This window comes from Coregonus clupeaformis, chromosome 8 (genome assembly GCF_020615455.1).
Source record: "Coregonus clupeaformis isolate EN_2021a chromosome 8, ASM2061545v1, whole genome shotgun sequence".
NCBI lineage: Eukaryota > Metazoa > Chordata > Actinopteri > Salmoniformes > Salmonidae > Coregonus > Coregonus clupeaformis.
In genome coordinates, this window is record NC_059199.1 from 4,932,348 (window position 1) to 4,959,315 (window position 26,968).

General features: G+C 43.7%; 1 protein-coding gene across 1 annotated transcript in view; it reads right to left on the reverse strand.

Annotated features, from left to right (window-relative positions):
• LOC121572102 (adhesion G protein-coupled receptor L3-like) overlaps positions 1 to 26,968 on the reverse strand; it is a 240,196-nt gene that overhangs the window by 65,135 nt on the left and 148,093 nt on the right. Inside the window, 3 exon segments of the mRNA XM_045221718.1 lie at positions 8,942 to 9,118; positions 11,583 to 11,788; positions 14,228 to 14,350. Coding sequence (XP_045077653.1) covers positions 8,942 to 9,118; positions 11,583 to 11,788; positions 14,228 to 14,350 — 506 coding nt within the window.

Genomic DNA, 26,968 nt, shown 5'->3' on the forward strand with positions numbered 1-26,968 from the left:
AAAAAACGAACAAAATATAATTATTGTAAAATTGACTGTGTCCATAAAATGTAGATAGTGGGTATGGGCTGGAAGTAGAGGCCTAAGCGTTGTTGATCACTAGTTTACTCCAAGTAGGGAAAGGGTGGTGGGGTTGGAAAGTATTAAAGGGGAATATATATATATATTTTAAAAGGATATGTATGTGTATGTATGTATGTACAGTGGGGAAAAAAAGTATTTAGTCAGCCACCAATTGTGCAAGTTCTCCCATTTAAAAAGATGAGAGATGCCTGTAATTTTCATCATAGGTACACGTCAACTATGACAGACAAATTGAGAAAAAAAAATCCAGAAAATCACATTGTAGGATTTTTAATGAATTTATTTGCAAATTATGGTGGAAAATAAGTATTTGGTCACCTACAAACAAGCAAGATTTCTGGCTCTCACAGACCTGTAACTTCTTCTTTAAGAGGCTCCTCTGTCCTCCCCTCGTTTCCTGTATTAATGGCACCTGTTTGAACTTGTTATCAGTATAAAATACACCTGTCCACAACCTCAAACAGTCACACTCCAAACTCCACTATGGCCAAGACCAAAGAGCTGTCAAAGGACACCAGAAACAAAATTGTAGACCTGCACCAGGATGGGAAGACTGAATCTGCAATAGGTAAGCAGCTTGGTTTGAAGAAATCAACTGTGGGAGCAATTATTAGGAAATGGAAGACATACAACACCACTGATAATCTCCCTCGATCTGGGGCTCCACGCAAGATCTCACCCCGTGGGGTCAAAATGATCACAAGAACGGTGAGCAAAAATCCCAGAACCACACGGGGGACCTAGTGAATGACCTGCAGAGAGCTGGGACCAAAGTAACAAAGCCTACCATCAGTAACACACTACGCCGCCAGGGACTCAAATCCTGCTGTGTCCCCCTGCTTAAGCCAGTACATGTCCAGGCCCGTCTGAAGTTTGCTAGAGTGCATTTGGATGATCCAGAAGAGGATTGGGAGAATGTCATATGGTCAGATGAAACCAAAATATAACTTTTTGGTAAAAACTCAACTCAGTCGTGTTTGGAGTACAAAGAATGCTGAGTTGCATCCAAAGAACACCATACCTACTGTGAAGCATGGGGATGGAAACATCATGCTTTGGGGGCTGTTTTTCTGCAAAGGGACCAGGACGACTGATCCGTGTAAAGGAAAGAATGAATGGGGCCATGTATCGTGAGATTTTGAGTGAAAACCTCCTTCCATCAGCAAGGGCATTGAAGATGAAACGTGGCTGGGTCTTTCAGCATGACAATGATCCCAAACACACCGCCCGGGCAACGAAGGAGTGGCTTCGTAAGAAGCATTTCAAGGTCCTGGAGTGCCCTAGCCAGTCTCCAGATCTCAACACCATAGAAAATCTTTGGAGGGAGTTGAAAATCCGTGTTGCCCAGCGACAGCCCCAAAACCTCACTGCTCTAGAGGAGATCTGCATGGAGGAATGGGCCAAAATACCAGCAACAGTGTGTGAAAACCTTGTGAAGACTTACAGAAAACGTTTGACCTGTGTCATTGCCAACAAAGGGTATATAACAAAGTATTGAGAAACTTTTTTGTTATTGACCAAATACTTATTTTCCACCATAATTTGCAAATAAATTCATTAAAATCCTACAATGTGATTTTCTGGAATTTCTTTTCTCATTTTGTCTGTCATAGTTGACGTGTACCTATGATGAAAATTACAGGCCTCTCTCATCTTTTTAAGTGGGAGAACTTGCACAATTGGTGGCTGACTAAATACTTTTTTTCCCCACTGTATGTATGTATGTATGTATGTATGTATGTATGTATGTATGTATGTGTGTGTGTATGTGTGTATATGTATGTGTATATATATATTTATATATGTATGTGTATGTGTATGTATGTATATGTGTATATGTATGTGTATATGTATGTATGTATGTATGTATATATATATATATATATATATATATATATATACAGTGGGGAGAACAAGTATTTGATACACTGCCGATTTTGCAGGTTTTACTACTTACAAAGCATGTATTGTTTTGTACTGTAGAGGTCTGTATTTTTTTTTAGTGAGATTTCAGTTTTACTATTATCTGTGTAAGGATATCAGGGATAAAATTGTAGACCTGCACAAGGCTGGGATGTGCTACAGGACAATAGGCAAGCAGCTTGGTGAGAAGGCAACAACTGTTGGCGCAATTATTAGAAAATGGAAGAAGTTCAAGATGACGGTCAATCACCCTTCGTCTGGGGCTCCATGCAAGATCTCACCTCGTGGAGCATCAATGATCATGAGGAAGGTGAGGGATCAGCCCAGAACTACACGGCAGGACCTGGTCAATGACCTGAAGAGAGCTGGGACCACAGTCTCAAAGAAAACCATTAGTAACACACTACGCCGTCATGGATTAAAATCCTGCAGCGCACGCAAGGTCCCCCTGCTCAAGCCAGTGCATGTCCAGGCCCATCTGAAGTTTGCCAATGACCATCTGGATGATCCAGAGGAGGAATGGGAGAAGGTAATGTGGTCTGATGAGACAAAAATATAGCTTTTTGGTCTAAACTCCACTCGCCGTGTTTGGAGGAAGAAGAAGGATGAGTACAACCCCAAGAACACCATCCCAACCGTGAAGCATGGAGGTGGAAACATCATTCTTTGGGGATGCTTTTCTGCAAAGGGGACAGGACGACTGCACCGTATTGAGGGGAGGGTGGATGGGGCCATGTATCGCGAGATCTTGGCCAACAACCTCCTTCCCTCAGTAAGAGCATTGAAGATGGGTCGTGGCTGGGTCTTCTAGCATGACAACGACCCGAAACACACAGCCAGGGCAACTAAGGAGTGGCTCCGTAAGAAGCATCTCAAGGTCCTGAGTGGCCTAGCCAGTCTCCAGACCTGAAACCAATATAAAATCTTTGGAGGGAGCTGAAAGTACGAATTGGCCAGAGACAGCCCCGAAACCTGAAGGATCTGGAGAAGGTCTGTATGGAGGAGTGGGCCAAAATCCCTGCTGCAGTGTGTGCAAACCTGGTCAAGACCTACAGGAAACGTATGATCTCTGTAATTGCAAACAAAGGTTTCTGTACCAAATATTAAGTTCTGCTTTTCTGATACTTCTGATACTTTTTATCAAATACTTATGTCATGCAATAAAATGCAAATGAATTACTTAAAAATCATACAATGTGATTTTCTGTATTTTTGTTTTAGATTCCGTCTCTCACAGTTGAAGTGTACCTATGATGTAAATTACAGACCTCTACATGCTTTGTAAGTAGGAAAACCTGCAAAATCGGCAGTGTATCAAATACTTGTTCTCCCCACTGTATTTTTATTTTTATTTATTTAACCTTTATTTAACCAGGTAAACCAGTTGAGAACAAGTTCTCATTTACAACTGCGACCTGGCCAAGATAAAGCATAGCAGTGCGATAAAAACAAAACACAGAGTTACATATGGGGTAAAACAAAACAAAGTCAAAAATACAACAGAAATACATATAATATACAGTGTGCAAATTTAGCAAGTTATGGAGGTAGGCAATAAAATAGGCTATAGTGCAAAATAATTACAATTAGTATTAACACTGGAATGATAGATGTGCAAGAGATGATGTGCAAATAGAGATACTGGGGTACAAATGAGCAAAATAGATAACAATATAGGGATGAGGTAGTTGGGCGGGCTAATTTCAGATGGGCTGTGTACAGGTGCAGTGATCGGTAAGGTGCTCTGACAACTGATGCTTAAAGTTAGTGAGGGAGATAAGTGTCTCCAGCTTCAGAGATTTTTGCAATTTGTTCCAGTCATTGGCAGCAGAGAACTGGAAGGAATTGCGGCCAAAGGAGGTGTTGGCTTTGGGGATGACCAGTGAGATATACCCGGCTGGAGCGCAGACTACGGGTGGGTGTTGCTATGGTGACCAATGAGCTAAGATAAGGCAGGGATTTGCCTAGCAGTGATTTATAGATGGCCTGGAGCCAGTGGGTTTGGCGACGAATATGTAGTGAGGACCAGCCAACAAGAGCGTACAGGTCACAGTGGTGGGTATTATATGGGGCTTTGGAGACAAAACGGATGGCACTGTGATAGACTACATCCAATTTGCTGAGTAGAGTGTTGGAGGCTATTTTGTAAATTACATCGCCGAAGTCAAGGATCGGTAGGATAGTCAGTTTTACGAGGGCATGTTTGGCAGCATGAGTGAAGGAGGCTTTGTTGCGAAATAGGAAACCGATTCTAGATTTAACTTTGGATTGGAGATTCTTAATGTGAGTCTGGAAGGAGAGTTTACAGTCTAACCAGACACCTAGATATTTGTAGTTGTCCACATACTCTAGGTCAGACCCGTCGAGAGTAGTGATTCTAGTCGGGTGGGCGGGTGCAAGCAGCGTTCGGTTGAAGAGCATGCATTTAGTTTTACTAGTGTTTAAGAGCAGTTGGAGGCTACTGAAGGAGTGTTGTATGGAATTGAAGCTCGTTTGGAGGTTTGTTAACACAGTGTCCAATGAAGGGCCAGATGTATACAAAATGGTGTCGTCTGCGTAGAGGTGGATCTGAGAGTCACCAGCAGCAAGAGCGACGTCATTGATATACACAGAGAAAAGAGTCGGCCCAAGAATTGAGCCCTGTGGCACCCCCATAGAGACTGCCATAGGTCCAGACAACAGGCCCTCCGATTTGACACATTGAACTCTATCTGAGAAGTAGTTGGTGAACCAGGCGAGGCAGTCATTTGAGAAACCAAGGCTATTTAGTCTGCCAATAAGAATGCGGTGGTTGACAGAGTCGAAAGCCTTGGCCAGGTCAATGAAAACGGCTGCACAGTACTGTCTATTATCGATCGCGGTTATAATATCGTTTAGGACCTTGAGCGTGGCTGAAGTGCACCCATGACCAGCTCGGAAACCGGATTGCATAGCGGAGAAGGTACGGTGGGATTCGAAATGGTCGGTGATCTGTTTGTTGACTTGGCTTTCAAAAACTTTTGAAAGGCAGGGCAGGATGGATATGGGTCTGTAACAGTTTGGATCTAGAGTGTCACCCCCTTTGAAGAGGGGGGATGACCGCGGCAGCTTTCAATCTCTGGGGATCTCAGACGTTACGAAAGAGAGGTTGAACAGGCTAGTAATAGGGGTTGCGACAATTTCGGCGGCTAGTTTTAGAAAGAAAGGGTCCAGATTGTCTAGCCCAGATGATTTGTAGGGGTCCAGATTTTGCAGCTCTTTTAGAACATCAGCTGTCTGGATTTGTGTGAAGGAGAAGCGGGGGGGGGCATGGGCAAGTTGCAGCGGAGGGTGCAGAGCTGGTGGCCGGGGTAGTGGTAGCCAGGTGGAAAGCATGGCCAGCCGTAGCAAAATGCTTGTTGAAATTCTCGATTATTGCAGATTTATCGGTGGTGATAGTGTTTCCTAGCCTCAGTGCAGTGGGCAGCTGGGAGGAAGTGCTCTTATTTTCCATGGACTTTACAGTGTCCCAAAACTTTTTGGAGTTAGTGCTACAGGATGCAAATTTCTGTTTGAAAAAGTTAGCCTTTGCTTTCCTAACTGCTTGTGTATATTGGTTCCTAACTTCCCTGAAAAGTTGCATATCGCGGGGGCTATCTGATGCTAATGCAGTACGCCACAGGATGTTTTTGTGCTGGTCAAGGGCAGTCAAGTCTGAGGAGAACCAGGGGCTATATCTGTTCTTAGTTCTGTATTTTTGAATGGGGCATGTCTATTTAAGATTGAGAGGAAATTACTTTTAAAGAACAACCAGGCATCCTCTACTGACGGAATGAAATCTATATCCATCCAGGATACCTGGGCCAGGTCAATTAGGAAGGCCTGCTCGCTGAAGTGTTTTTGGGAGCGTTTGACAGTGATGAGGGGTGGTCGTTTGACCGCGGACCCGTTACGGACGCAGGCAATAAGGCAGTGATCGCTGAGATCCTGGTTGAAGACAGCGGAGGTGTATTTAGAGGGTAAGTTAGTCAGGATGATATCTATGAGGGTACCCATGTTTACGGATTTAGGGTTGTACCTGGTAGGTTCGTTGATAATTTGTGTGAGATTGAGGGCATCTAGTTTAGATTGTAGGATGGCCGGGGTGTTAAGCATATCCCAATTTAGGTCACCAAGCAGTACGAACTCTGAGGATAGATGGGGGCAATCAATTCACATATGGTGTCCAGGGCACAGCTGGGGGCTGAGGGGGGTCTGTAGCAAGCGGCAACAGTGAGAGATTTATTTCTGGAAAGGTGGATTTTTAGAAGTAGAAGCTCAAACTGTTTGGGCACAGACCTGGATAGTATGATGGAGCTCTGCAGGCTATCTCTACAGTAGATTGCAACTCCACCCCCTTTGGCAGTTCTATCTAAACGGAAAATGTTATAGTTGGGGATGGAAATTTCAGAATTTTTGGTGGCCTTCCTAAGCCAGGATTCAGACACTGCTAGAACATCAGGGTTGGCGGAGTGTGCTAACGCAGTGAATAACTCAAACTTAGGAAGGAGGCTTCTGATATTTATGTGCAGAAAACCAAGACTTTTACGGTTACAGAAGTCAACAAATGATAGCTCCTGGGGAGTAGGAGTGATACTGGGGGCTGCAGGGCCTGGGTTAGCCTCTACATCACCAGAGGAACAGAGGAGGACAAGAATAAGGATACGACTAAAGGCTTTAAGAACTGGTCTTCTAGTGCGTTGGGTACATAGAATAAAGGGGGCAGTTCTCCGGGCGTTGTAGAAAAGATTCAGGGCATTATGTACAGAAAAGGATATGGAAGGATATGAGTACAGTTCAGGTAACCCTAAGCGTTGGGTAACAATGAAAGAGATAGCGTCATTGGAGGCATCGATTGAGCCGGTCTCGGCGTGTATGGGGGGTGGAACAAAGGAACTATATGAGGCAGTTTGAGAGGGACTAGGGGTTCTACAGTTAAATTGTATAATAAGAACTAACCCAAACAGCAATAGGCAAGGCATAATTGACATGGGAGAGAGGCATAAAGCAGTCACAGGTGTTATTAGAGAGAGCTAAGACACAACTGGAAATAGCGATAACGTTTGGGCTAAGACTAAACAGAATAAACAGGACAGGGTACCGTGTAAAGGAACAGTCCAGCAGGCATCAGCTGTGCAGCTGAGTGATCATAAGGTCCAGTGAACAGCAATATGTGAGTCCGAGAGCAGTTCAAATTGGTGCTTCAGCACAGCTAGCAGGGAGCACAGTTGTAGTTTGCGTGTGCTAGTGGGCCGGGGCTGGCAGATGGATCTTCGTGGTCGTCGCCGGGAAGCCTGTTGAAACCACATCAGACTATTTCGTCGGCAAACCAGTCGTGTTGGATCGGCGGGGCTCCGTGTCAACACTAGGTGGTCCCGTCCGGTTGACAGAGAGGTAGATAGCCGGGAGATGGGAGATGGGCCTAGCTCAGGATGATTAGCCAGACCTCAACGTCCATTTTGTAGCAGCTAGCTGGTAGCGATGAATCCGGAGTTAAAGGTCCAGTGATTCAGTGATTCCGGCAGAAAAACTGATATGTTCTGGGTCGATAACGCGCTGTGCAGACTGGCCGAATAATAGTCCGGACTAGAGCTGGCTGGTAGGTGGTGCAGGCCACGGACAATGGTGAAAAACCGCTAACGGTAGCAAGTAGCTAGTTAGCTGGCTACTCCCGTCCGGTAGACCTAGAGGTAGATAGCCAGGATATGAGCCTGACTCTAGGCTAGCTCGAGGCTAACTGGTGCTTGCATCGGGGGCAGTGGTGATTAGCCAAACAGCAACATCCATTCGGTTGCGGCTAGCTAGTTGCGATCCGGTTATTAATGTCCAGTGATTAAATTATTCCGGCAGAAAATCCAATGTTCTGGGTGAAATAGCAACTGTGGCTAATAGCAAGTAGCTAGTTAGCTGGCTAGCTAGTTTCAACTGGAGATTCTAGATAAAAGGTAAGTCAATAATAGAATCCGTTCCACGTTGAGTGAGGCGGGTTGCAGGAAAGTATATTTTGTAGAAGGATGAAAAGTCTGATAGGAAAATATGTACGAAAAATAAAAATAAAAACAGGGTATTTACAGGCTATTTACAGACACACGACAAAAACAGGACTGCACTAGTACGCCATCTTGGAAATCCAAGTATATATATATATAAAACATGGGGGATTGGAAGTGATGCAGACAATTACATTGATGGAAGTTACAATCTATCTGAAATTTTAAGCTGATCTACCCCCCCAAAAAAAATAAAAATAAAATAAGTAATACAAAAAAATTACAAAATTTAAAATAAACGTCAAAGTCAAAAAAAATTAAGTAGCAATATATTTGCTTCAATGTGACGAAATAACATCAATTGAAAAGTAATCTCGGAAATAAGCATCACAGTGAGACACTTAAAAGCACAATAACAAACACCAACAACCCCACATATTTTAGGAGGCACATAAATACAATCTTTATCGTTATCGGTCCATTATACACAGAAAATGTAAATGTGTTAATTTACGCTGTCTCAGTACCCAGCCCCAACACAACTTAAACAGATGCTGATTCTCCTTCAATTCATCAACAATGCATTCAGGTATTCTAAATGCTTTCAAGCATAGTAGGTATGCAGACGATTGAATGGAAGCCTCTTAGCTAGAACTCTTAAAGGTCTAAATGAATTTCCCTCCTGCAAGGGCCACTCTCTCCAACTACTTCAAACAAGGCCTAGCACAAGGCAAGGGGACACAATTAATACACACAACACTAAGGATGCTTTCGGCACAAAAAAATGCTCTTAGATTTGGATCTTAACTCTGTGCCACTCAAACGTGGCACTTTTCTTTTTGTAGAATGTGTATTTTGAAGGTCGCAAAACAGAGCTCTCCATCTTCTACTACTTGAGGAAATTTAATTGATTATACGGGACGAGGAGATGGTGGAACAGGCCTTACCTTGACCTCCACGTGAGCCATGAGGACTGCAAAGTTGGTCAGGTGGGTACAAGAGCACGTCGTGTGAGTCCTGTTGGTGCCTAGCAACCGGCAATCTTGCGTCGACCAGTAGCCCGTCATGGTCCGCTTGGAGTAACTCCAGAAAGAACAGTTGGGGTTGAAGCTTTCCTTGGATTGCTGTGGGGGACAAATCACATAACAATTAGCCTATGGGCCCCAGCATAATGGAGCTAATGGGAGGAAAAACACACACACATTGATTGCAGGTTGACTCATGTTTCTTTTCTAAAAGGTTCTGGCTGGGTTAAACGGAAACGCATGGGGCTAATTCCAGGTAAACTCCCATAACCTCAACACGCCACAATGCCATAACTCTAGATCCAGATGAAATATTTAAGAAAAATACCCTTAATTCCCTTTTCCGGTGGCGGTCTTTGTTTTAGTTTAATGGCGGCGGCGAGCGGCGGTGGAGCAGCCTTTCATTGTGTTTTTCCACATTTCACTTTAACCTTCACTGTGCGACAATAGACTGCCCCGCTGTTTAATGGCCGCCACCGCCGCTCTCTGCCAGGCGGCAGCCTTAACGGCTAGCGTCGCCTGCCATCCCCCTGGCCCGTTTTAAAACAGTCACTTAAGAGCTTAATGCAGATAAAGCGTGAGAGGAGAGACGTGCCAATGCATAGGAAGGACTCAAATAGTTTTCAACAGGTAAAGTTTCTGGCTATAAGTTTCCCTGATGTGGAAATCCGCCATCTCTTGCACCTAGATGTTGCCTGACCACTTCAACTGCACCTTAATCCTATGTGTGTTTAAGGGAATTGTCCATAGCAGAAGACAATCTGGCTGCTTCTCACAATGCAAGCAAAACTGTGACTGTGGAACATGGCCTGCATCCCAAATGGCACCATATAAGGCTCTGATCAAAAGTAAGGCACTGTATATGGAGTAGGATGCCATTTGTGACACATCCATAAATCAGCAGATCCTCTCCAGACATAAATGTCCCATCTTATTGAGTTAACCTACACACAGCCAACCAATGGCTAGTTGGATACAGTGCAGCACTGCGAGGAATAACCAGACCAGGTGACCTTCTGTCCCATTAACAACTTTAATTAATCCATTAAGTGCTGAGGCAAGGAAGCGAAACAATAACTAGAGGACAACCACAGTCCCCTGGGACCAGTGGTCCAACACCTCTGATCTAAGGGCTTTTCATTGTAGAGCGATGGAACAAAAGACTACAGTGAATAGCAGTATAGCCTGGTCCCAGATCTGTTCATGGTGTATAGCCAAGTACTATGGTGGTGTTTTGTATGACAATCAGTGGTGTAGTGGAGGGTAAATAGAATTAAACGCAGTTTACCCACCTTTTGCGGAAGAATGCATTGCAAGTATAAGGAGCGTTACTTTATTCACTGCGACCGGCGATCAAGTTTACCCACCTTTTTTCTTTACCACTACATCACTGATGACAATTAACATAGTAGTTGCCAAGACGACACAAATATATCTGAACCCAGGCTATCCTTCTCATAGGATAAGTCAGTTTTTGTCACGTTTGGCATGACAATGACCATAGTAGTTGGCAAGACAGCAGAAACAGATCTGGAACCAGGCTATGAGAAGTACTCCTATCCATTAATACTCTAGTGTGTGCATACCTGCAGTTATAGAACCATCCATATAGATTCAGTTAATCTGTTTAGAATATTCTTTAGAAGAATCTTAGAATACTCTTTAAAATAATCAACTTTTTAGAAGACAGAGCAAACAGCTGTTCAGAATAAGACATGTCCTCACTGTCAGAAGTGCACTTGGGAGGAGTCTAGGGAACCACAAACTTACTGTATATAAGAGCACTGTTTTATTGAGATTAGACCAGTGGGGCAAGAAAAACGGCGGACTCCATTATTCTCAGACAGTTCTAGCACCGTGTCTTAAGCGAAAGGCAGTTGGTCCCCGGTAATAACTGCATTGACCCCAACTGTGACATTTCCCATTTCATTTAGAAAAATCTCTCTCTCTCTCTCCCTCTCTCTCTCCCTCTCTATCTCCCTCTCTCCCTCCCTCTCTCCCTCCCTCTCTCCCTCCCTCTCTCCCGCCCTCCCTCCCTAATAACAGAGTTGGGCGCCGTTGGGAGACAAACCGGGGCTGTTTCATGGAGTCGTGCGAGGGGAAGATAATGCAGTCGGGGGGGGGGGGAGTTAATGCTCCGCCTATGACTAACCAGCCTTCAGGGACGAACAATAGAACGCTCATATTAGCTCAGCCTTCCAGGTTAGACTGTTCTGTTCTAAAACTAATAGGGAGAAATGAATGAAAACAAAGTTTTGCATCATCAATATGTTATGAAAGATTCTCTTTGTTATTTATGCTTTCTTCTTGCCAAAGAAAATGAGGTAAAACTTGAAGATGGGGGCTATGGGGTGACTCCATTAATTTAAAAGTCCAAAATGGATGTACCAATCCCAAATTGCCCCTTGAAGAAAGAAAATTAGTGAAACCCATTATAATCCCATAAAGGTGTGTATAGCCAGACACATGGAAGCAGAAATGAGTCTCTTATTCCTTTGTAATGTAGGCCGACTTTCACTCAGACCAGCTATATTGATATGATACTGATATGTGTGTGTCCTACCTGCAGGTGTTTCAAGGTAAATATGACCGGTTCAGACAGGTAGACTTTGTTGTTCTCTTTGTTGATGGCTGCGGTGATGACGGGAGAGTTGACAATGACAGAATAGTTGGTGGCCATGGCTTCCCTGCCCAGCTTCATGCTGGCATTCTCTGTAGACAGGTAGGCTCCGATGTGTTTGTACAGGACGAAGGCCATCCGGATCTCTCCTAGGAAAAATAATACAGCATGGCTCAGTCACAATTTCTTGAAAATCCGTCCTCTCCTCATCTCCTCCCCTTTGTCTGTAGTGACAGGTGAAAACAATGTGGCATAAGCTCATCATTAGGCTGGCTTTCACCAGGTCAGTTCTTTCAGATCAGAGCGATGAAGGAAAGGAGAATTTTTAAGGCAATTGAGACTTGAGACAGAGCCATTGCCACCACTGATGAACTGAAAGTATGTGGTTAAACTGTTTAACCATTCAATATAATGTTATTGTACATGTGACTGAACAGGGCAAATCGAGGTTAAAGTAGCAGAGACATTAGCGCCAGAAAACCAAACAAAATCTCAAAGTGAAAAATTACCCTCAGGTCAACATATGTTTTTTTCCATAAATAAAAACGTTTGTAAACCTAGGCTAGATGTTGCCAAGGTTTTATATGCCTACGAGAAACCCACACACATTGAAGAGCACAGGGTCAGCCATAGTGCAGCCGACCTTTGGAACCATTTTTGGGTTAAGTGCCTGCTCAAGGACATAACGGCATTGGACATGCTACAGTTCAACCTACAGATGTCAAATGTTACGGTTCAACAAAGTCTTGGAGCACACAACAACTACTTAACTTATTCAAATGCATATATTCATAAGACTTTTAAAAATAAGGATAAGTGCAGATTATATGTATTTTGAGGTACGGTTTGATTCCACAGGATTATAGAGTTGAAACTATTTTGGACAACCTATAGAGAAAATGTTTCGAACACATTCGCTGCTCCGAGCATGTTATCAAGAGCAATAAAGGTGTTGAGGCTGAAAGAAATACCTCCGTAGGTACAATAGGTCGATTTAATTCAACTTCAATGAAATCATTGTCATTATTACTTTATTGCACTGACAAAGGCAACAGTTACACTTCCTTGTTTCTTTCCCGACTACCATTGCACTACCTTATCCCTTTCCTGGCGTCTTTCTTTAGACGGCGTATATGAAAGCACACTCCCCTCCCGCCGCAACTTGGATCACTCACTCGAAAAAAGAAAACAATTTGTATGTTACCTCTCAATAAATGGGAAATAAAAGCACATTGAGATATAATGAAACATCAGGCACCGCTGGACATTCATCGAGAGCCGAGAGCACGCGCTAACAGCCTAACTCATTTGCATGAACAAGTAATCAAGTCCAAAAATGGGCCGTGGAGCTCCCGTAGGTAGCCCCGCATTGTGTATAATAGCCTCATTAAAGTCTGAAGCAGCTCTTGAACACAACTAATTCCGCAACCAGGGACCCTCTTTTGTCCATTTGAAGTCGGTATAAAGGTGCTTTACTTTATCAGAGGTTGTATCAGGGGTGGCCAACCTCCCTCCTGGAGAGCTTCCCTTCTGCTTTCTCTCCAGCCCTTATCTAGCACACGTGATTCTACTAATTAACTGCTTTCCATGACCTTGATAGTAGGCAGAATCAGCTGTGTTATAACAGGGTTGGCACAAAACCCTGGTAGATCCAGTATCTCTCTCTTGGAGGAGGGTTGGTCACCGGCTTCTAACACCATTTTGGAACACTTGGAATTATATTGATGTTATTCCAGGGAAACTATTAAATTACTGTGTAACGGGTACAAGTGGTCACACTGGTACTTACAACTTATACGGGTGCATTCAAACCAGACAAACGGACGTGTAAATAACGCAGCAACTTAATGGTTTTCACTAAGAGCAGTGCGTTGGGGGAGGGCCTAGTGTTGCACTGCGCTGTCTGTCAAAACAGTAGCGACAACGTATCTGTCAACCAATTGAAAACAGTTTTTTTACGGAATCCTTTGCCGCGTCGGACCTGCGTTTTGGTTTGAAGGCACCCTAACTCTGCACACGCAAAAAACATGCTAACGGTAAGCAACCCATGCTCTTAACAGCCTGTTAGAAGCAGGTGGTATGCAAGTTTAATTAGCTGCGGGGAAGTTATATTTCTCATTCAGACCAGACCCTGCAAAGGGGCACGTTTTAACTCCCGAGCCCCTCCTCGTAACCTTCAATGCATGTCAAAGCAGCTTATACATTTGTTCCTATTGAATTGACCTACTTTTTCAAAACCTTAGCTAATGGTGAGCAAAAACAGAGTGCCAGCTTTGTTGTTGTTTGAGACACAAATTGCCCCTTTAAGATATTAGAGCCGTTTTCTCCTTTACTGGTTACAAAGAAAAAACTTTTCATACACTCTTATGGCATCAGAAAAGAAGCAAACTATGCATGTAATTATCAATGACAGACTTATCTCAGACAGGGATGTTCAGTCCAGGAGAGCTACTGGGTGTGCAGGCTTTTGTTCCAGCCCAGCACTAACTGATGGAATGGAACAAAAGCCTGCACACCAAATAGTTGTTCAGGACTGGAGTTGGAGACCCCTGATATTTTATTTATTTATTCAAGGCAAAGCCATTTACCGTTTCTCCCATGTTGTTTCAAGGTGCTCGATGACAGGGAGATGGAGTTACCATGGCCGCCACTTTGTGGGAATTTCAGGTCGGGCAGATTTCCTTCCGTACTCATCCGGGCCACCTCCAGCTCTGGACAGAGACAAATTAGAAGAAAAAGGACCATTTAAAGAACCTTATAAGGGGTGAAAGTGTCGACAGTGATGCAAGAGAATTCCATCTGGGATAACATGTACAGTATATGAATTGAAACCCATGCACCTGCCAGTGCGCTCTGTCAACCTACCAAAACGTGTTAACATTGAACAATAGCTTTACATTGTAATATGTAACTCAGTTCTGCTCTGACTGTATGCATCATAGCACTGGAGGCTGTTTCAGATCAGAGACAAAGCAGACAAAGGGGTAGTAACAACAAAGTTTTTAGAAACACTTGATCAAAAGATACTCCCCTTCCCAACATCAGCTATTATGCATTACATTACGCATTTCACAAACTTCAAATGGATTTCCAAGGCGATACCTTGTCAGATTTTTCTCAGAAGCCTTTTATTCTGATATAATTGATTCCATTCATCAGTGGTTCCTGGGTGTGTTGAATGAAGTACATCATCTGAATTCGGCAGGCTTTGAAGAGTAGCATCCCATTGAAGCCTTCTGATCAACACTGGGTTATACACGTCTCGCAACACTTTCTTCATTGATTTACGAGTAACTGAGGGAGCCTGGTTGTGTACTTCCTCGCTTCGTACGGTTGAAGTCTACTAACTTTTGCCAACTGAGAAAATTGGCCTTCACTTCAAGGAAGCTATCATTTTTGGGGGTGAGCTGAGGGGAAAGTGATGGGTAGACGAGATAGAGACGGATGGTGAAGACAGCCAGGTTTTGGAGCGCCGGCACAACAGCTGTTGTCTGAGGGGAGATAATAATTTGTGGTTTAAAGACTGCTGCATCGTACAGCAGAGGAAAATGAGGCGTTGATAGGAGATTGGCACAAATAATCAGTTTATAAGAGATCCTGTACTTTTCATGTGCTTGAATTTAGTTTGAGAATACAGCACAAGACCCGTGTTAAAATAGTACGTTGTCTTCTAAATTCTTCATTTGAGCTTGTCTGGTACAATGGAAACAATGGAATAGTCCCCAAAGTGCAAACCCTGCCCACCTATCACTCCAGGCAGGCCCAATCAAACGTTCTATTTGAACACAGGTCTGGACATTATTGTGTTAATTGGGAGAGATGGCGTCAACGATCTCAAATTTCTTTCAACTTCTGGCTTCAAGGCCACCTCTCGAATGCTTGCACAAAACACCCACAGAGGGAAGGCATAATCTTGTTATTGTGGCTACCCATGGAAAAATAAGTTGTTCTCATGCCATGCCATACTCTCACCTTAAAAAGAAAACCTTGGTATTAACATTCCGTGGCACCCTCGCAACTGCTACACAATGGTGTAAGGGATTATTTTGGAGATGGCGAGATGTATTGCTATTCAACTGGAAAGCGACAATGGCCGATATACCTAACAATCCCAGAATTTCAGGGCTAACTGAGTCAGTTGGATGAGCCATGAATTAAAAAGCTATAGACTGGCTTTAGGCATCGCACACACCGCCAATAGATGTTGGTGTGCACGCCGGTTGAAATAACACAGCAGAAATCTGTTCATAAAATCCGTGATGAGCGGGAGTGATGCACAGACACAATCACGCATGCAAACACACAAAAGGTGTAGAGAAGCTTAACACATACAGTGGGGAAAAAAAGTATTTAGTCAGCCACCAATTGTGCAAGTTCTCCCACTTAAAAAGATGAGAGAGGCCTGTAATTTTCATCATAGGTACACGTCAACTATGACAGACAAAATGAGATTTTTTTTTCCAGAAAATCACATTGTAGGATTTTTTATTAATTTATTTGCAAATTATGGTGGAAAATAAGTATTTGGTCAATAACAAAAGTTTCTCAATACTTTGTTATATACCCTTTGTTGGCAATGACACAGGTCAAACGTTTTCTGTAAGTCTTCACAAGGTTTTCACACACTGTTGCTGGTATTTTGGCCCATTCCTCCATGCAGATCTCCTCTAGAGCAGTGATGTTTTGGGGCTGTCGCTGGGCAACACAGACTTTCAACTCCCTCCAAAGATTTTCTATGGGGTTGAGATCTGGAGACTGGCTAGGCCACTCCAGGACCTTGAAATGCTTCTTACGAAGCCACTCCTTCGTTGCCCGGGCGGTGTGTTTGGGATCATTGTCATGCTGAAAGACCCAGCCACGTTTCATCTTCAATGTCCTTGCTGATGGAAGGAGGTTTTCACTCAAAATCTCACGATACATGGCCCCATTCATTCTTTCCTTTACACGGATCAGTCGTCCTGGTCCCTTTGCAGAAAAACAGCCCCAAAGCATGATATTTCCACCCCCATGCTTCACAGTAGGTATGGTGTTCTTTGGATGCAACTCAGCATTCTTTGTCCTCCAAACACAACGAGTTGAGTTTTTACCAAAAAGTTCTATTTTGGTTTCATCTGACCATATGACATTCTCCCAATCCTCTTCTGGATCATCCAAATGCACTCTAGCAAACTTCAGACGGGCCTGAACATGTACTGGCTTAAGCAGGGGGACACGTCTGGCACTGCAGGATTTGAGTCCCTGGCGGCGTAGTGTGTTACTGATGGTAGGCTTTGTTACTTTGGTCCCAGCTCTCTGCAGGTCATTCACTAGGTCCCCCCGTGTGGTTCTGGGATTTTTGCTCACCGTTCTTGTGATCATTTTGACCCCACAGGGTGAGATCTTACGTGGAGCCCCAGATCGAGGGAGATTATCAGTGGTCTTGTATGTCTTCCATTTCCTAATAATTGCTCCCACAGTTGATTTCTTCAAACCAAGCTGCTTACCTATTGCAGATTCAGTCTTCCCAGCCTGGTGCAGGTCTACAATTTTGTTTCTGCTGTCCTTTGACAGCTCTTTGGTCTTGGCCATAGTGGAGTTTGGAGTGTGACTGTTTGAGGATGTGGACAGGTGTCTTTTATACTGATAACAAGTTCAAACAGGTGCCATTAATACAGGTAACGAGTGGAGGACAGAGGAGCCTCTTAAAGAAGAAGTTACAGGTCTGTGAGAGCCAGAAATCTTGCTTGTTTGTAGGTGACCAAATACTTATTTTCCACCATAATTTGCAAATAAATTCATTAAAAATCCTACAATGTGATTTTCTGGATTTTTTTTCTCAATTTGTCTGTCATAGTTGACGTATACCTATGATGAAAATTACAGGCCTCTCTCATCTTTTTAAGTGGGAGAACTTGCACAATTGGTGGCTGACTAAATACTTTTTTCCCCCACTGTATGTACAGTACCAGTCAAAAGTTTGGACACACCTACTAATTCAAGGGTTTTTCTTTATTTTTACTATTTTCTACATTGTAGAATAATAGTGAAGACATCAAAACTATGAAATAACACATATGGAATCATGTAGTTTCCAAAAAAGTGTTAAACAAATCAAAATGTATTTTATATTTGAGATTCTTCAAAGTAGCCACCCTTTGCCTTGATGAAAGCTTTGTACACTCTTGGCATTCTCTCAACCAGCATCATGAGATAGTCACCTGGAATGCATTTAAATTAACAGGTGTGCCTTCTTAAATCTTTTCAGTCTCCTGAGGGGGAAAAGGCTTTGTCGTGTCCTCTTCATGACTGTCTTGATGTGATTGGACCATGATAGTTTGTTGGTGATGTGGACACCAAGGAACTTGAAGCTCTCAACCTGTTCCACTACAGCCCCGTCGATGAGAATGGGGGCGTGCTCGGTCCTCTTTTTCCTGTAGTCCACAATCATCTCCTTTGTCTTGATCACGTTGAGGGAGAGGTTGTTATCCTGGCACCACACAGCCAGGTCTGACCTCCTCCCTATAGTCTGTCTCATCGTTGTCGGTGATCAGGCCTACCACTGTTGTGTCGTCTGCAAACTTATGGAGTCGTGCCTGGCCATGCAGTCATGGGTGAATAGGGAGTACAGGAGGGAACTGAGCACGCACCCCTGAGGGTCCCCCGTGTTGAGGATCAGTGTGGCAGATGTGTTGTTACCTACACTTACCACCTGGGGGCGGCCTGTCAGGAAGTCCAGGATCCAGCTGCAGAGGGAGGTGTTTAGTCCCATGGTCCTTAGCTTAGTGATGAGCTTTGAGGGCACTATGGTGTTGAACGCTGAGCTGTAGTCAATGAATAGCATTCTCAAATAGGTGTTCATTTTGTCCAGGTGGGAAAGGGTAGTGTGGAGTGCAATAGAGATTGCATCATCTGTGGATCTGTTGGGGCGGTATGCAAATTGGAGTGGCTCTAGGGTTTCTAGGATAATGGTGTTGATGTGAGCCATGACCAGCCTTTCAAAGCACTTCATGGCTACAGACGAGAGTGCAACAGGTCGGTAGTCATTTAGGCAGGTTATCTTAGTGTTCCTGGGCACAGGGACTATGGTGGTCTGCTTGAAACATGTTGGTATTACAGACTCAGGGACATGTTGAAAATGTCAGTGACGACACAGTTGGTCAGCGCATGCTCAGAGTACGCGTCCTGGTAATCCGTCTGGCCCTGCGGCCTTGTGAATGTTGACCTGCTTAAAAGTCTTACTCACATCGGCCATGGAGAGCGTGATCACATAGTCATCCGGAACAGCTGATGCTCTCATGCATGCTTCAGTGTTGCTTGCCTCGAAGCAAGCATAGAAGTGATTTAGCTCATCTGGTAGGCTCGTGTCACTGTGTAGTACGATTCAATCTTAGTCCTGTATTGACTCTTTGCCTGTTTGATGGTTTGTCGGAGGGCATAGTGTGATTTCTTATAAGTGTCCGGGTTAGAGTCCCGCTCCTTGAAAGCGGCAGCTCTACCCTTTAGCTCAGTGTGGATGTTGCCTGTAATCCATGGCTTCTGGTTGGGGTATGTACGTACGGTCACTGTGGGGATGACGTCATCGATGCACTTATTGATGAAGCCAGTGACTGATGTGGTGTACTCCTCAATGCCATCAGAAGAATCCCGGAACATATTCCAGTCTGTGCTAGCAAAACGGTCCTGTAGCTTAGCACCTGCGTCATCTGACCACTTCCTTATTAACCGATTCACTGGTGCTATCTGCTTTAGTTTTTGCTTATAAGCAGGAATCAGGAGGATATAGTTATGGTCAGATTTGCCAAATGGAGGGCGAGGGAGAGCTTTGTACGCGTCTGTGTGTGTGGAGTAAAGGTGGTCTAGAGTTTTTTTCCCTCTGGTAGAATGGATTTAAGTTTCCCTGCATTAAAGTCCCCGGCCACTAGGAGCGCTGCCTCTGGATGAGCGTTTTCCTGTTCGCTTATGGCCTTATACAGCTCATTGAGTGCAGTCTTAGTGTCAGCATCGGTTTGTGGTGGTAAATACAGCTACGAAAAATATAGATGAAAACTCTCTTGGTAAATAGTGTGGTCTACAGCTTATCATGAGGTACTTTTCCTCAACCTTGAGACTTCCTTAATATTAGATTTTGTGCACCTGCTGTTGTTTACAAATATACACCCCTTGTCTTACCGGAGTCAGCCGTTCTATCCTGCCGATGTAGCGTATATCCCGCCAGCTGTATGCTATCTATGTCGTCGTTCAGCCACGACTCTGTGAAACATAAGATATTACCGTTTTTAATGTCCCGTTGGTAGGATATCCTTGATCGTAGGTCGTCCATTTTGTTTTCCAATGATTGTATGTTGGCTAATAGGACTGACGGAAGAGGCAGATTACTCGCTCGCCGTCGGATCCTTACAAGGCACCCCGACCTACGGCCACGATATCTCTGTCTCTTTCTCATGCGAATGACAGGGATTTGGGCCTTGTCAGGTGTCTGTAGAATATCCACGTCCGACTCGTTGAAGAAAACATAATCGTCCAATACGAGATGAGTAATCGCTGTCCTGATATCCAGAAGCTCTTTTTGGTCATAAGAGACGGTGCCAGAAACATTATGTACAGAATAAATTACAAATAATGCGAAAAAACACACATTATAGTACAGTTGGTTAGGGGACCGCAAAACTGCAGCCATCTCCTCCGGCGCCATTATTCCACAACTCGTCGGTCCTTGTCTGGATGAGCTATTGCAGCAGACGGCCACACCGGGTTCCACTCCTATCAGCTAAAAACAAGATGCATCTCCAGTGGGCACACTATCACCAACACTGGACAATTGAGGAGTGAAAAAGCATTGCCTGGTCCGACGTATCCCGGTTCATGTTGCATCATGCTGATGGCAGAGTCAGGATTTGGCGAGTCCATGGCCCCATCCTGCCTGGTGTCAACGATACAGGCTGGTGGCAGTGGTGTAATGGTGTGGGGAATGTTTTCCTGGCACATGTCAGGTCCCATGATACCAATTCAGCAACGTTTCCATGCCCCGAAGAATTCAGGCTGTTCTGAAGGGAAAGGGGGGTCCGACCTGGTACTAGATGGGTGTACATAATAAACTGGCCACTGAGTGTATTTCCAGCAACCAGAGCATAAAAACAGGAAACATATCCTGGGTAAGCTTTTGTATTCCTTGTGAGTACATACAAATGTACATTTTTCACACACAAACAAAGACTACAAGCGCATACATTATTCAAACATTGCCTCGGAGAGAGCATTCAACGGAGCAGTGGACACACGAGAGCACCAGCACCATTGAGAGCATCTTGACTGGCTGCATCACCGCTTGGTATGACAACTGCTTGGCATCTGACCGTAAGGCGCTACAGAGGGTAGTGCGTACGGCCCAGTACATCACTGGGGCCGAGCTCCCTGCCACACAGGTCTATACCAGGCGGTGTCAGAGGAAGGCCCTAAAAATTGTCAAAGACTCCAGCCACACAAGTCATAGGCTGGCAAGCGGTACTGCAAGGCAAGCAGTACCGGAGCGCCAAGTCTGGGACCAAAAGGCTCCTGAACAGCTTCTAACCCCAAGCCATAAGACTGCTGAACAGTTAATCAAATGGCTACCCGGACTATATGCATTGACCCCCTTTTTTTTGGACTGACTCTTGCACTGGCTCTATGCACACACTCACACATACAGTACTACACTACAACACACACACACACACACTATATATATATATATATATATATATATATATATATATATATTAGGGCTGTCAAAAATAGCGCGTTAACGACGTTAATTAGTTGTTTGCTGTTAATTACGTCAATTTTTTTTAACGCATTTCACGCATGCGCAGTGTGACAAATTATTCAGGTCAGGAAAGTGGTTGGGAGCTAGAGGCGAGATGGAGCAAGGTGAGCAAAGTGGGCCTATTGACGGATTCAAATATAAAAAGAATGATGATGGTACAGTTAACAAGTACAAGGTTATTTGCAAGATTTGTAAGAAGGAGTTTCAATTTCACCGGAGCTGTTCAAGCTTGAAGTACCATGTCAACGCCAAACATGCGTTTGCTGGGCCGTCAGATTCAGCAAGTGGTTTGCGCCAGACCACGCTGAATGTTTGCAGGCAATTAACAAAATCAACCTCAGATAATTTGACCAACACAATAGCAAAATGGATTGCAAAGGATTGTAGACCCATTAGCATTGTAGAAGACTCAGGTTTCCTTGATGTTTTGCAAGTGGCGTCTCAAGACTCATTCTATAAGCCACCGTCAAGAGCCACAGCCAAAGACAAATATTATGGTGTGTAGTATGTTTCAGCTTGATTTAAAACACCATTATTTGGCTGTGTTAATAAACAGACATAATATGAAAATTATGTATCTGTGTCCTGTTATTTATCTTTTGGTATACATTTCAGAAAAAAAATGGTTAGTATTCAGGTGTAATTGCAAATAGTGATTAATCATGATTAATCCACTGAAAATTCTGATTAATTTGATTAAAAATTTTAATCATTTGACAGCCCTAATATATATATATATATATATATATATATATATATATATATATATATATATATATATATACACATACACACACTCACACACACAAACCACACACATGCATATTGACGCCAGACACACACACACACTCTTCAAATATGCTGCTGCTTCTCTTGTTTATTATCTATCCTGATTGCCTAGTCACTTTTACCCTACCTACATGTACAGTGAGGGAAAAAAGTATTTGATCCCCTGCGGATTTTGTACGTTTGACCACTGACAGAGACATGATCAGTCTATAATTTTAATGGTAGGTTTATTTGAACAGTGAGAGACAGAATAACAAAAAAATCCAGAAGAACGCATGTCAAAAATGTTATAAATTGATTTGCATTTTATTGAGGTAAATAAGCATTTGACCCCTCTGCAAAACATGACTAAGTACTTGGTGGGAAAACCCTTGTTGGCAATCACAGAGGTCAGATGTTTCTTGTAGTTGGCCACCAGGTTTGCACACATCTCAGGAGGGATTTTGTCCCACTCCTCTTTGCAGATCTTCTCCAAGTCATTAAGGTTTCAAGGCTGATGTTTGGCAACTCGAAACTTCAACTCCCTCCACAGATGTTCTATGGGATTAAGGTCTGGACACTGGCTAGGCCACTCCAGGACCTTAATGGGCTTCTTCTTGAGCCACTCCTTTGTTGCCTTGGCCGTGTGTTTTGGGTCATTGTCATGCTGGAATACCCATCCACGACCCATTTTCAATGCCCTGGCTGAGGGAAGGAGGTTCTCACCCAAGATTTGACGATACATGGCCCCGTCCATCGTCCCTTTGATGCGGTGAAGTTGTCCTGTCCCCTTAGCAGAAAAACACCCCAAAAGCATAATGTTTCCACCTCCATGTTTGACGGTGGGTATGGTGTTCTTGGGGTCATAGGCAGCATTCCTCCTCCTCCAAACACGGCGAGTTGAGTTGATGCCAAAGAGCTCGATTTTGTTCTCATCTGACCACAACACTTTCAATCTGTTCTCCTCTGAATCATTCAGATGTTCATTGGCAAACTTCAGACGACCATGTACAGTGGGGAGAACAAGTATTTGATACACTGCCGATTTTGCAGGTTTTCCTACTTACAAAGCATGTAGAGGTCTGTAATTTTTTATCATAGGTACACTTCAACTGTGAGAGACGGAATCTAAAACAAAAATCCAGAAAATCACATTGTATGATTTTTAAGTAATTAATTTGCATTTTATTGCATGACATAAGTATTTGATCACCTACCAACCAGTAAGAATTCTGGCTCTCACAGACCTGTTCGTTTTTCTTTAAGAAGCCCTCCTGTTCTCCACTCATTACCTGTATTAACTGCACCTGTTTGAACTCGTTACCTGTATAAAAGACACCTGTCCACACACTCAATCAAACAGACTCCAACCTCTCCACAATGGCCAAGACCAGAGAGCTGTGTAAGGACATCAGGGATACAATTGTAGACCTGCACAAGGCTGGGTGTGCTACAGGACAATAGGCAAGCAGCTTGGTGAGAAGGCAACAACTGTTGGCGCAATTATTAGAAAATGGAAGAAGTTCAAGATGACGGTCACCCTCGGTCTGGGGCTCCATGCAAGATCTCACCTCGTGGGGCATCAATGATCATGAGGAAGGTGAGGGATCAGCCCAGAACTACACAGCAGGACCTGGTCAATGACCTGAAGAGAGCTGGGACCACAGTCTCAAAGAAAACCATTAGTAACACACTACGCTGTCATGGATTAAAATCCTGCAGCGCACGCAAGGTCCCCCTGCTCAAGCCAGCGCATGTCAAGGCCCGTCTGAAGTTTGCCAATGACCATCTGGATGATCCAGAGGAGGAATGGGAGAAGGTCATGTGGTCTGATGAGACAAAAATATAGCTTTTTGGTCTAAACTCCACTCGCTGTGTTTGGAGGAAGAAGAAGGATGAGTACAACCCCAAGAACACCATCCCAACCATGAAGCATGGAGGTGGAAATTTCATTCTTTGGGGATGCTTTTCTGCAAAGGGGACAGGACGACTGCACCGTATTGAGGGGAGGATGGATGGGGCCATGTATCGCGAGATCTTGGCCAACAACCTCCTTCCCTCAGTAAGAGCATTGAAGATGGGTCGTGGCTGGGTATTCCAGCATGACAATGACCCGAAACACACAGCCAGGGCAACTAAGGAGTGGCTCCGTAAGAAGCATCTCAAGGTCCTGGAGTGGCCTAGCCAGTCTCCAGACCTGAACCCAATAGAAAATCTTTGGAGGGAGCTAAATGTCCGTTTTCCCAGCGACAGCCCCGAAACCTGAAGGATCTGGAGAAGGTCTGTATGGAGGAGTGGGCCAAAATCCCTGCTGCAGTGTGTGCAAACCTGGTCAATACCTACAGGAAACGTATGATCTCTGTAATTGCAAACAACGTTTTCTGTACCAAATATTAAGTTCTGCTTTTCTGATGTATCAAATACTTATGTCATGCAATAAAATGCAAATTAATTACTTAAAAATCATATAATGTGATTTTCTGGATTTTTGTTTTAGATTCCGTCTCTAACAGTTGAAGTGTACATATGATAAAAATTACAGACCTCTACATGCTTTGTAAGTAGGAAAACCTGCAAAACCGGCAGTGTATCACATACTTGTTCTCCCCAGTGTATATGTGCTTTCTTGAGCAGGGGGACCTTGCGGGCGCTGCAGGATTTCAGTCCTTCACGGCATAGTGTGTTACCAATTGTTTTCTTGGTGACTATGGTCCCAGCTGCCTTGAGATCATTGACAAGATCCTCCCGTGTAGTTCTGGGCTGATTCCTCACCGTTCTCATGATCATTGCAACTCCACGATGTGAGATCTTGCATGGAGCCCCAGGCCGAGGGAGACTGACAGTTATTTTGTGTTTCTTCCATCTGCGAATAATCACACCAACTGTTGTCACCTTCTCACCAAGCTGCTTGGCGATGGTCTTGTAGCCCATTCCAGCCTTGTGTAGGTCTACAATCTTGTCCCTGACATCCTTGGAGAGCTCTTTGGTCTTGGCCATGGTGGAGAGTTTGGAATCTGATTGATTGATTGCTTCTGTGGACAGTTGTATTTTATACAGGTAACAAGCTGAGATTAGGAGCACTCCCTTTAAGAGTGTGCTGCAAATCTCAGCTCGTTACTTGTATAAAAGATACCTGGGAGCCAGAAATCTTTCTGATTGAGAGGGGGTCAAATACTTATTTCCCTCATTAAAATGCAAATCAATTCATAACATTTTTGACATGCGTTTTTCTGGATTCTTTTGTTGTTATTCTGTCTCTCACTGTTCAAATAAACCTACCATTAACATTTTAGACTGATCATTTCTTTGTCAGTGGGCAAACATACAAAATCAGCAGCGCATCAAATACTTTTTTTCCCTCACTGTACATATTACCTCAATTACTGTACCTCAACTACCTCATACTTCTGCACATTGTCTCGGTACCAGTACTCCTTGTATATAGCCTCGTTATTGTTATTTTATTGTGTTACTAGTTCCTTTTTTTATTTAGCAAATTTAACTATGCATTGTTGGGAAAGGGCTCATAGGTAAGCATTTCAAGTCTACACCTGTTGCATTCGGCGCATGTGACAAATACAATTTGATTTGATTTGATTTGGCATGGTTATTTTGTGGGTCTAAATACTTATGTATGTACTTATGCATGTACAGTGGCTTGCGAAAGTGTTCACCCCCCCCTCTGCATTTTTCCTATTTTGTTGCCTTACAACCTGGAATTAAAATGGATTTTTGGGGGGTTTGTATAATTTGATTTACACAACATGCCTACCACTTTGAAGATGCAAAATATGTTTTATTGTGAAACAAACAAGAAATAAGACAATAAAACAGAAAACTTGAGCATGCTTAAATATTCACCCACAAAGTCAATACTTTGTAGGGACACCTTTTGCAGCAATTACAGCTGCAAGTCTCTTGGGGTATGTCTCTATAAGCTTGGCACATCTAGCCACTGGGAATTTTACCCATTATTCAAGGCACAACTGCTCCAGCTCCTTCAAGTTGGATGGGTTCCGCTGGTCTACAGCAATCTTTAAGTCATACCAAAGATTCTCAATTGGATTGAGGTCTGGGCTTTGACTAAACCATTGATTCCAAGACATTTAAATGTTTCCCCTTAAACCACTCGATTGTTGCTTTAGCAGTATGCTTAGGGTTATTGTCCTGCTGGAAGGTGAACCTCCGTCCCAGTCTCAAATCTCTGGAAGACGGAAACAGATTTCCCTCAAGAATGTCCCTGTATCTAGCGCCATCCATCATTCCTTCAATTCTGACCAGTTTTACAGTCCCTGTCGATGAAAAACATCCCCACAGCATGATGCTGCCACCACCATGCTTCACTGTGGGGATGGTGTTCTCGGGGTGATGAGAAGTGTTGGGTTTGTGCCAGACATAGCGTTTTCCTTGATGGCCAAAAAGCTCAATTTTAGTCTCATCTGACCAGAGTCTCCCACATGCCTTTTGGCGAACACCAAACGTGTTTGCTTATTTTTTTCTTTAAGCAATGGCTTTTTTCTGGTCACTCTTCCGTAAAGCCCAGCTTTGTGGAGTGTACGGCTTAAAGTGGTCTTATGGACAGATACTCCAATCTCCGCTGTGGAGCTTTGCAGCTCCTTCAGGGTTATCTCTGGTCTCTTTGTTTGGTCCGTGAGTTTTGGTGGGCGGCCCTCTTTTGGCAGTTTTGTTGTGGTGCCATATTCTTTCAATTTTTAAAATAATGGATTTAATGGTGCTCCGTGGGATGTTCAAAGTTTGGGATATTTTTTTATAACCCAAC